At 30.2% G+C, this 11828-nt stretch overlaps 1 protein-coding gene across 1 annotated transcript; it reads right to left on the reverse strand.

Moving 5' to 3' along the window:
- Positions 1 to 10322: 10322 nt before the first annotated feature.
- LOC122270173 (ATP-dependent DNA helicase PIF1-like) lies at positions 10323 to 11345 on the reverse strand. Its single transcript, XM_043046543.2, has one exon. It carries the CDS (start codon positions 11343 to 11345, stop codon positions 10323 to 10325), a length of 1023 nt encoding a protein of 340 aa, XP_042902477.2.
- Between the last annotated feature and the right edge of the window lie 483 nt (positions 11346 to 11828).

Raw genomic sequence — 11828 nt, forward strand, 5'->3', positions numbered from 1 at the left:
AGTGAAATTAACATTAAGGGGTACGAACTTTGGATCGCTCTCCTGACCAAACTATGGGGACCATATTTCCCAGATTGCGGCTACCCCCTATATTTTGAAGGTTAAAAATCAAATATATAAAAGAAATGTATGTTTATTCAGAAAAAGTACGTTTTTGTGTCCGATTGCGTAACTTAATTACTAGTTAGCACTAATTAATTAGTATATTTGAAGTCACCCCCAGGAACCATTAAGTTTGACACTTAGTTCGTGAAAATCCGATCATTAGAACAAAATCTATTCAGGGTGATTCGTTTTTTTTTGCGGACTGTACATAACATGTTAAATTCCATATATTATAAAAATTTTCCTGTAAATTATAATTAAACCACACATCATTTTACCTATATATTTTATTCGTTATACTGTTATTCTCAAATGCATATAAACTTTAATATAATAATGAATATTAATTCCACCGTAGAAATTTCATTTTTATAAAAGTTATAGAACTCAAATACTACTTTTGTTACCGATCTATTTTTCTTAAAATTTGTATTTTTATTTCTTAAGCAAATAACAAGTTTAATGCAATAATATATTCTTATTCTCAAACAATACTGTAGCAAAACACTTCTCATATTGCTTAACACCAAAATAATTTGACAAGGTTTTCCTCATCAATAGCTGGAAAATATCTACCCAGAGGGTTATCTGAGTGTAAAAATTGTTTCCTGTAACGCCAGCCAATTGCAGAAGTATCTCAGGGGCTTAATAAATTTCTTACCAAATCATCGAAACTCTTGCAATATGTTTTCTTGTGTGTTCCTTTTTTTTATTCCAATCCTATATTGTTGTCTCCTATGATTGTATCTTGCAAGTTCTATTAAACCACCATTTCTTACTCACCATTTTAAGAAGCTTGTAATATTATCTCAGCAAAGAAATTCTTAATATGTTCTAAAAAGGTTTCATCAGAGAACAAAGAAATCAAAATGCACTTTTTTTTATCTACAAAAATTCTTGACGCCAGAGATATTTCCAGTATAAGTTAGAATTACTTTTTCGTTCTTTGCCTTTTTCCTTAATAAACATTCAGCAAAAAACTACTGCAACACACTGCACTGTATGATACTATCAAACAATACTGTTTCATATCAACAATACGACTTGGTGATATAAAAAATTAATTTGTTTTCAAACTTATAAATTTAGAAAAAGGTGATATATTTTGAGCACTCAAAAATTGATTCACATTTCCTCAAGATTTACCAGATATAAGTGAGGAAAACTTAACAGATTTTAAATAGTGAACGTAATATTGCCAATGAAAAAAAAGGAAAATAAAAAAAGGTTAAAACAGCGATAGCAAATAAAAGCAGGCTGTATCTATTGACAACCGCAGTTTTTATAATTTGGTTCTCACCTTTATTTACTTTCTATTTCTTCGTTTTCAACATTGAGTTTTCTGTTTCATATCTGTTTTGTCTTCCCTATTTACGTCTGCCGAGTCTTGAGAACGAGCGTCTGTTTTAAAGCGTGCGAAACATGTCGACTTTTCTACCATTATAATTTTTGAAGCAGTTTTCATATTATCAGGTATATACTTTCACTTGAGTTTCTTGTGATTATTCAATTAAGATGATGTAATACCGAGTGAGAAATCTTTAATGGCAAATTCTGTTTCACTTCCAATTGGTAATTTGAAATTAAATGTATAGAGTGAGTTCAGCTAAACCATGCACTTTCAAATGCCGATTTTTTTTTCAAAATATTAAAATGCAAATAAATTAATACATAATCTTATTATGTAGTCTTGCGTAATTATTTTTGAAGGTTCACTTAAGCAATAAATTAGTGCACCATCACGAGAAAGTCGCAACATACTAGCCTGGAAGAACAACATACTAGCCTGGAAGAGCAACATACTAGCCTGGAAGAGCAGCATACTAGCCTGGAAGAGCAGCATACTAGCCTGGAAGTGCAACTTACTAGCCTGGAAGAGCAACATACTAGCCTGGAAGAGCAGCATACTAACCTGGAGGAGCAACATACTATCCTGGAAGAGCAACATACTAGCCTGGAAGAGCAACTACTAGCCTGGAAGAGCAACATACTAGCCAGGAAGAGCAGCATACTAGCCTGGAATTGCAACATACTAGCCTGGAAGAGCAACACACTAGCCTGGAAGCTCCTCAGTTATCTTTCAAAAACAAAGTGAATGAACGTGTGATAAAGATCTCGTATATAGCCGAGTAAGATAGGTATTTCAAATCTAATTTGCCGAATCGTGGTAGCTCAGAGGATAAAGCTCTCGTTTCTTAATGAGATGACGCAGGTTTGAGTCTCAGCGATGGCTTGTCGATACGTATTCTACTCCATGCTTGAACTGACCACAGTGCTGACACGAAATATCCTTAGTGGTATACGGAGAGGTCTTAATCCCCATGTAATGCAAATGCGGGTTAGTTTTATAAAAAAGTCCTTCACGAAGGTTAATGTGTCCCAATATTTGATCCAAGAGTTCCCTTGTCTTCTAGATTGGGTTCAAAATTACAAGGCTACAGAGTTGAATATTGATAACCGTAGATAACATTGGCAAATATAATATGTGATATTCTGAGCCGAGGTGGTTTCTAAGGCGTATTCTCCCTAATAGAGATAATGCAGATCTATGAAAGAAAAAGAAGCTTAAACTCAGAGCGCGGACACAAACATTTTCCTGTACGTAAATACACTGCAAAAATTTCAGATCAAATTACGGTAAAAAATACTAGCACTCAGAATGCCGGTACTTTTTACTGTAAAATCTACTTTTATTGCAATATGATGCGGAACAAAAAGCTTTATTCATAGTATTTTTTTTAGTAAAACCATTTTAATTAAATAAATATTGAATCACTGAATCACGCTAATTAAATAAATATAACTGAAAAATTACGGTGCAATATTTTACTGTGAAAACATATTTTTTTGGGTGATATTCCCATACGCCGCTACTTTATACAGTATTTTGATTCGGAATTTTTTACAGTGTAGTAGAATGAAATGCCATCAACTAATATGCTAAAACTCACCTGAATAGAGTTTGTACTTTTTTAATATTTTTCATTCAATGTATTTTAATTCATTTGCTTTATTTGCATTATTCCTTCATCCTCTCAGCACAATTTATTTTGAATGAAATGGTAACCAAATTAATGGTTTAATCAAGTGCAAGGTGGCTTAATTTTCACGATAATTACATAAAACTTTATAAGATTGCAGCAATTTTGTCCGATTGAGGGTTTCTGTGCACTGTAAACTTCTGCAAACTTCATTGTAATCAAGAAATAAAGTGAGGGGCGTTTTTATTTTTTTAATGAATAATATTATGAATATTTTTTGAAAATGAATGCTGATAATTCGCTCTTTGTTTCTGATTTATAAACTGATATATGTTTACTAGTAACATCTTTTTTTCAGAGCCGACCTATTTTTAGCTGTAACAGCAATGGCAGTTTTTTAAAGCTTGAAAAATAGGCAACTATTTTTTTTTCTACTTTGAAAGCTACATAAATAACATATTCAAAGCAAAAATGAGAAGAAAAAAAAACATTTTGTTCATTTTTTGATTCAGGGCATTATATTTTTGCATAAAAGATGAGAAAAGGCAAATAACATGAGAGGCAAAAGAGATATTGCAATAACACATTTGCTGAAAGATTTGCGATTTTATTTGCATCGATATTATTTGTTTTCGAATGTTTTTGTTTTAAAGAACGAGTGGAATAATAAAATACACATAACATTTGATTTAAATATGCTAATATATATATATTTCTTGCGACTTTTTTGTTTTTCTAAAAACGAAATTATTTAGAACAGAGACTGGAAATAAAATTGCGAAACATTGCATTTATATATTATATGCATTTATATATTTATTTCAAATTTTTTAAGGCATTGATATTTTAAAGATAACATTATGCAGAGAAAAAGGAATAAAAGTGAGGTATTATTAGTGCAAATATTTAGCACTGACTAACGTATATTTAAATGTTACTACACTGTTAAAACTTCCAGTCCAAATTTACGGTAAAATAACTGGCAGCTGTCTGTCCATCCGATTAACCGTAAAGTTTACGGTGAAAAACATTTTTTTCCTTTATGGTTTTGAAACCATTTACAAAAAGTATGGTTATAAAACCATGAATACAAAACTGTATGGTTTTTTAACCATTTACAACCAACATTTTTCAAAAACGTAAAAAAAATTAGTTATTTAACTAGACATAGGAGTTCGGCTTTTCGTAAGGTAATGGGCATTGGGGAGTGCCGGACATTGGAAATTCTTCACGCGTGGAAGGAAATATTGTAGTGTCAACACTAGGACTCGAACTCCAGTTCAGCCGGGCATGAGATTGACAGATAAGCCTGCTCGGCTATGATATGTTCGCATATGCAAAGAACTAAGTAGCTTCATTAGATGGTTCTAGTTAGCGCGATGAAATTCTGGTTGTTTAACCGCATGAGGTGAAAGCAATTAATAAATAGTTTTTCTCAAACTTAACAGTTTGATTACCATTTTATTTATGGTTATTTGACTGTTTTGATTAAATATGGTAAAGTAACCATTCAATAAATTGTTATTTAACCATTTTTTCCGAGATATTTCTAACAGTGTAAAATGGATGTCATTCACAGCTTCAATTTATCATTTGTTCTTAGTAATTGTATTTATTAGATACAGTTTTATTTTTAGACATTTTATTGTTTTCTTGTAACATTCTATAATCAATTACCACATTTTTCTCTAGGCTATTCATTTTTTACCACATGTATAAAGAAATTATGGATAAATTTTAAAAATTATCTATATTATATAAAACGCTAATACGTACGTATGTATGTATGTATCAATAAAACCGATGATATTTCTTTTCTCGCACTGGCAACAGTTTTCATTTTTAATTGATTGGATTCGGCGCGCAAGAGCACGTAGTGAGCAAAATTAAGGTTTAGAATTGCTTCGGAGAAATTTGAATTGTTAACAATGACTTAAACAAAAAGTTTTATTTTAACTGATAAATACTATATTATAATTTTAACTTTTTCTATGACTATACTCATTTTCTTACTCTTTGTTTTTTATACATTTTATATTTTTGTGATAAAATAAAGAACTTATAGTTGTTCTGCTTCTGAACACTGATGAAAACGCAAAATGATGGGCTTCATCAACAATCAAAAATATATACATTTATTTTACAAATTCCATATTAGGGTGGCGCCATTCAGAGAATTAAAAATACAAAATTATCTTTAGTGAAGCCGATGCTTTACATCCGGCGTTCAGTGGCAGACTACTATTTAATATTGTTTTACAACACATGGCTTTAGCCCTTTTGCGGGAAAGACTTTAAAACAAAACTTACAACAGTTACTTTTCTCAACAACTGAAATTTAGATTAGTGTGATTAAGAAAAATATGTGAACTGTTTGCAATTTCAAATTAATATTGAAATGTACAGGTTTAGAATTTTCTACAGTGAAAAGTTTTCGGAACATCAGTGTTCAAAAAAGCATACAAAAGCTAGACGTTAAGAACGTATCCAATGAGCGAGTAAATCGAGCATTGGATTGCGAAGCCATCCGAAATGAACTGCGAAAGCAGTTCCGGGGGTTGGCGAGCACCGGCGAGCAGGGGGCGAAGCCTCCTAGTTCTTAATAAAACTCTAAAATACTGCTGATTTCAAGCAAATATGTTTATATCATCGGTTGACCTGTATTTTAAACAGATCAGTTTTAAAACGTTTCTTCGTTGAATCAAGGTCCGGTTAAATACACAAGTGGGCGACCTTTGTGCTAAAATACAAACTAAGGTAAACAACGTTTAAGAGCACAAAAAATATTTATAAATGCAGACAGCTGTTTCGGATGCTCAAAGGGCAACCTTCATCAGTGCAACAGGATGAACTGATGAACCTGTTACAACCTGTTGCACTGATGAAGGTTGCCCTTTGAGCATCCGAAACAGCTGTCTGCATTTATAAATATTTATTGTGCACTTAAACGTTGTTTACCTTAGTTTCCGGTTATTAATGGTTAACAAATTCAAGATATAATTCAGATTTTAATAGCATCAAAAACGTTTCGTTAATTGCGACCAAGTTTTGTAAGCTTACGCTAACTGCTTTGAAATAATTGGGTTACGCTGCGTATAAAATTTTTCCCTTGCTTCCCAATTTTATTGAATTCTCAAGGTTTTCTGTAAATATATTGTGCAAACAAAACAGGGTTCATAGTGCAATGCACTGAATGCGTTGCAACAATACTTTCTCTGTCATTTATTTTTGTCGTAGCAGTTATGTATGTTTTTTAACACATGTTTTTCTTATTATATGACACTTTTCAAAACTTGGTATTAGAAAAACTGTTAAGGTTTAAATAAAAAAAAAGCAAATCTGGTTACAAATTTATAGGCTTTTCATCTGGAATTCTGAATTATTGTAAAACTAGGTGGCTAAGCCCCGTTTCGCTGTACCCCGATGATTGCTTCACAGTAATTGTTGCTTTTACATTTTTTTTTGCGAAAGTTGTAATTATTCACTTAAAATATATGTACTAAAAATAAATATGTTTACGCTTGTGCTCCCGCTTCCAAATATTTCCCTCATAATTCTATCAAGATTTTTTAGTGAATATAAGTAATTTTTCAAAGCAATCATTTTTTAAAATAACATTAAAAAATTTAAAGAGCATTGTTATAACAAATTTGATAAGTTTACAACCGTAATTTAATACTTTTCTTTACCAAACGGACTAATATATTATATACAATTTTTGAATTACATTGTGTACGAAGTTGACCGTTAAGTTCTAAGCAATTTAGTGAATCTCTTCAACAGTAATTCATAATAGTATATTAGTGTAATTTGTACTAAAAAAACAGTAACTGTAAAACGGTTAATAAGATTGGATGCCGATTTGAATAACTTTATTTTAAAATGTTGCATATAGTTTACATTATAAAAAAAATCTTCTTAGTTTTACACTTTTTATTAGGTAACAATTAAAATCAAAAACGTGATAAAAGCAGTACAGGTACCTTCAAATTATGGATACAAAAATATTTATAGTAAAACAATTCCTTAATGATTTTCATCATTTTTATGATGATGACAACTGAAACAATATGGGAGCTATGTGGGAAAACTGGATCTTACCATGTAATTTTCCAACCGATAAAAATGCGCCGATAATAATGGAAATTATGTTAGATCATTTTGTTTTTATGTTACATGTAGAAATAATGACAAATAACGCTGCGAATAGTAAGACTATAAATTTTTTTTTACTATTTTTTTTAAATTTCCTATGAGCTGCACAATCGGTCTTGCCGATGAGCAGACCTAGTGCGTTCTCCAGAGGTGGTAGCCACTCTTTCAGGACCACTACAATGGGTGAGATACCGTTGGTCATGTTAATTTGAACGTCTAGTTTCTGCCACACTAGATGGCAGCACCGAGACTCTATTTGGATGCTAAAGTGCACTAGAAATTTAATTTTGCCTGGAATGCCAAGAGCCAATAAAGCACTCCAAGGATCTTTTACATGCCGCATAATTATGCGACATAAAACTGTAAATGTAAAAAAAATTAATTTATAACGTGACTATGTGTGGTGGAGGATATTTCAAAAAATACAAATTTGATATATGATTTCAAAATATATTTCAAAACATCATTTTCAATTGTGGTTATTTGATTTACTTGTTCACTTTTTGTACCACAATCTGTCGGAAAAAAAAGTTTCAACTAAAAGCAGAAAATTTAAAACGCAAAATGTTTACCCAATCATACGATATTTTAAACCTGATCGCAAGTCTACCTGAAATTCTGGTAAACCATTACCAAATGAATGGTTTAAATAATTCATATTTTGGTTTTATTAACCAGATTTGTCTTTTCCTTAACCAAAAATGCTATTGCCATACCGTAATTTTACCGGAATATTTTTTTACGCATATTTTTTATGTAGTTTTAATTTAATTCTGTTTATGCAATCGGACAGAAATTATTCATGAACTACAATATTCAAAGAAAATTGTAAAAATAAATACCAGAATACTTTTTTATGCATATTTTTATGCAGTTTTAATTTAATTCTGTTCATGCAATAGGACAGAAATTATTCATGAACTACAATATTCAAAGAAAATTGTAAAAATAAATACCAGAATACTTTTTTATGCATATTTTTATGCAGTTTTAATTTATTATTCATGAACTACAATATTCAAAGAAAATTGTAAAAATAAATACCAGAATACTTTTTTATGCAGCTTTAATTTAATTCTGTTTATGCAAAAGGACAGAAATTATTCATGAACTACAATATTAAAAAAAATTGTAAAAATAAATACCAGAATACTTTTTTATGCATATTTTTATGCAGCTTTAATTTAATTCTGTTTGTGCAATAGGACAGAAATTATTCATGAACTACAATATTCAAAAAAAATTGTAAAAATAAATACCAGAATACTTTTTTATGCATATTTTTATGCAGTTTTAATTTAATTCTGTTTATGCAATAGACAGAAATTATTCATGAACTACAATATTCAAAGAAAATTGCAAAAATAAATACCAGAATACTTTTTTATGCATATTTTTATGCAGCTTTAATTTAATTCTGTTTATGCAATAGGACAGAAATTATTCATGAACTACAATATTCAAAGAAAATTGCAAAAATAAATTACTCTCCCCCAAATTCGCAGTACAGTTAATCTCCTTTTTGCCATCAATGACACGTAAAGTGATTAACAACCTTTTCTCAAAACACCAAATTAAAATACACTCTTTAATAAAAACCAAAATATTTCTCTCCAGAGAAAGAGAGCCAAGGGAAAATCTGTGAAAAACATTTTTCTTCAACGTTAATAAACATCGGTTAAGTTTCATATTTTCTAACAGCCATAAAAGTTTAGAAGTATTTTTCACGGCTCAGGCACTTCATTTAAACTCAAAAAGCTATTAACTATACTTTTAAATCTGGAAATAAATGTTTGAGGGTATAGAACGATTTAAACACGTATGGAGGGACTTAAATATCCGGGTAATGTAGTGAAACGAGGGGAATATATTTTAAAGCTGCCAGATTTTTTGAAAGAAAACCCGCAGTATCGGAGCACTTTAAATGAGGTGGCGTGCAAACTTCTTAATGAAACTTTTTTGTTGTGCGAAGCGCTCAATTTTATGGTCCATCATCTCCTAGAATATCTTAAAAAAAGAATATTAATTTCAATGGAAACTAACGATAACTTTGTTTAGAAATTTTAAGAACATTTTGTAGTTGAGATGACTCAGAAACAAATAGTTTTTTTTGAAAACTTGATGGTTATATTTTCTGGAAATAAGTTTATATTTACTTTAAAATGTCTCTACATTTTGAGATGTATAGGAGAATAAGTATTGTAAACCTTGAACAAGTCTTAATTCCATGGAGATAGAGTGATGAATAAAACTAAGCTAATCTGGGTTAATTTGTTTTCTGAAAAAAAAAACCCTTAAATAAATTTTATATTTTACAGAGCTATTCATGGAGAATAATTTGTATGATTTTAAATACGCTTTAAATATAAAAAGTTATTTTTTCCTGGAGAGTTTAGTAAATTTTTTATTCACAAAAAATTAAATTTAGTTCTTTAAGGGAACATTAAATGTAGAAAAATCTTTTTTTTTTAAAAAACTAGAGGGCCCCGCCCCCTGCTCGCTGACGCTCGCCAACCCCCGGAGAATTGCTTCGCAATTCTTGCTTGGTTTGCTTCGCAAAACCAAGAATGCTTTGATTTCATATATTTCAATATTAAACTGAATATTAACTGTTATCATCGAAAAGAATTAATTTTCTTAAATGCAGAATAAGCAGTGTGTCAATATCAATGTCACTTTTTTTCGTTGACTACAGTTCCTTCTATGTCCTATTTGTTCTCTAAATGAGCCAAAATTGTCAGAAATTAACATCAATGTGCAGATATAATCTTAATATGAAACTTGTTTAAAAAAAATGATAATCACAATAATACAGACTTTGTCCCAAAGAAATGAATATATTTTTAACACATTTAATTCAATATATATATATATATATATATATATATATGCTAACACTATAATATTTTTCAATAAGCAATATTGTTAAGAACAGGGTAATTTTTAAAAAAATATTTTAATAATATTCAGCAAAATAACTATAAATGAAAACATTAATTTTGCGGAATTAAAATAAACAATGCACCAATAGCATTTTCTTTACGCTAAATACATTTATAAATTTGACATTATATATATATGTTATAATATTTCTCTATATACAATATTGTTAATGACAGGATCATCTTTAATAAATATTTTAATGTTCTCCTTCGTTGTGCATCTTGACAATGCCACATATAATTGACCATGAGAAAAAATAGGCCGTTCAATATATAGCCCAACTTTATCGAAGGTTTGGCCCTGGGCCTTATTAATTGTTAAGGCATAAGCTAATCTAACAGGAAATTGTCGTCGATAAAGCACAAATGGTAAGGAAGAATTACTTGATAATGTATTTAATTCTATTCTTGGAAGATTGACAATACTACCATTTTTATTACCAGTAGCAATTTGGCAAGTCAATACTCTTTTCCCTATTTTAAGAACAGTCAATCGAGTTCCATTGCAAAGGCCATCAACAATAGATATGTTCCTGATCAGCATTACAATGCATCCAACTTTTAATTTGAGCTGATGAGGTGGCAGTCCCGGGAGATTTATGGAGTTTAAATATTCAATAGAATACCTTAAAGTAGCTTCTTCTTCTCTCCCGTCTGATTTATCTACTCCATATAGTGTGGCCTTATCAATACTATAACTTATAACCTCTTCACCTGGCACACGTGATAAAATATTTTCATTAACTTTGTTAACTTCATCATTTTGCGGTGATAATATGATGTGATTAATGAAGTTAGTATTAAGACAATCGATTTTTTCAAAAAACCAAGAAATGATATCTTTACAATAAAGATCAGGAGTGCTTGCATCAAGATGTAAAAGTTCTCCATTGCCAATTGTCAACAACCAATTGGCAAATTCTTGGTTACCAGCTTTAACTCTCATATTAATTGTCAAATGGAGGATTTCAAAAAATGGCCAAAGAAAAGAGTATTTTATAGTTTCATTAATAACCTGCATATGTGTAGCTTTTTTAACGACAGGTAACACTTGTCGAAAATCTCCACCTAAAATGATTATCTTACCACCAAATGGTATCTCATTAGCTAGAAGATCACGAAAAGTTCTATCGATCATTTCTATTGCTTTTCTGGGAATCATACTTGCTTCGTCCCATATAATAACGTCAACATTTTTTAAGCGAATCTTATCACATTTTTTTAAAATACAAATCCCATCGTCACTTAGATCAATAGAATGTAAGGTTCGCATAAGTCTAATTTTATTATAGCAGAGAATAGTTTAACTTTCATAAAAATAGGTGGCAACATTCAGAGATGTAAATAGAACGCTTCGCAAACGCATATATTTCGCTGTTATTATTTTTCATTAAATACTTTTATAAAATATCTCTTCGCTTATTTACTGTATTGCATATTAATTAAATTCCTTGTCATTCAACTTTATCTTATATGCCGGAACCAGATTAAACTTACGAATTAACGTTTTAGAAAACAAATAATCAGATTAATCAATATATCAATACGAAATAAGTTGAGATGTTGTAAAACTGAAGAATGAAATTCTAACTATTTTGTGATTGGTTGCATCTCTGAAAAAGAAAATTCAGACTTGTAAATCGCT

The sequence above is a fragment of the Parasteatoda tepidariorum genome, chromosome 8 (genome assembly GCF_043381705.1).
Source record: "Parasteatoda tepidariorum isolate YZ-2023 chromosome 8, CAS_Ptep_4.0, whole genome shotgun sequence".
Taxonomy (NCBI): Eukaryota; Metazoa; Arthropoda; class Arachnida; order Araneae; family Theridiidae; genus Parasteatoda; species Parasteatoda tepidariorum.

Coding starts and splice junctions, on each gene's coding strand:
- LOC122270173 (XM_043046543.2), bottom strand. CDS start 11,345: ATGATTCCCAGAAAAGCAATAGAAATGATCGATAGAACTTTTCGTGAT.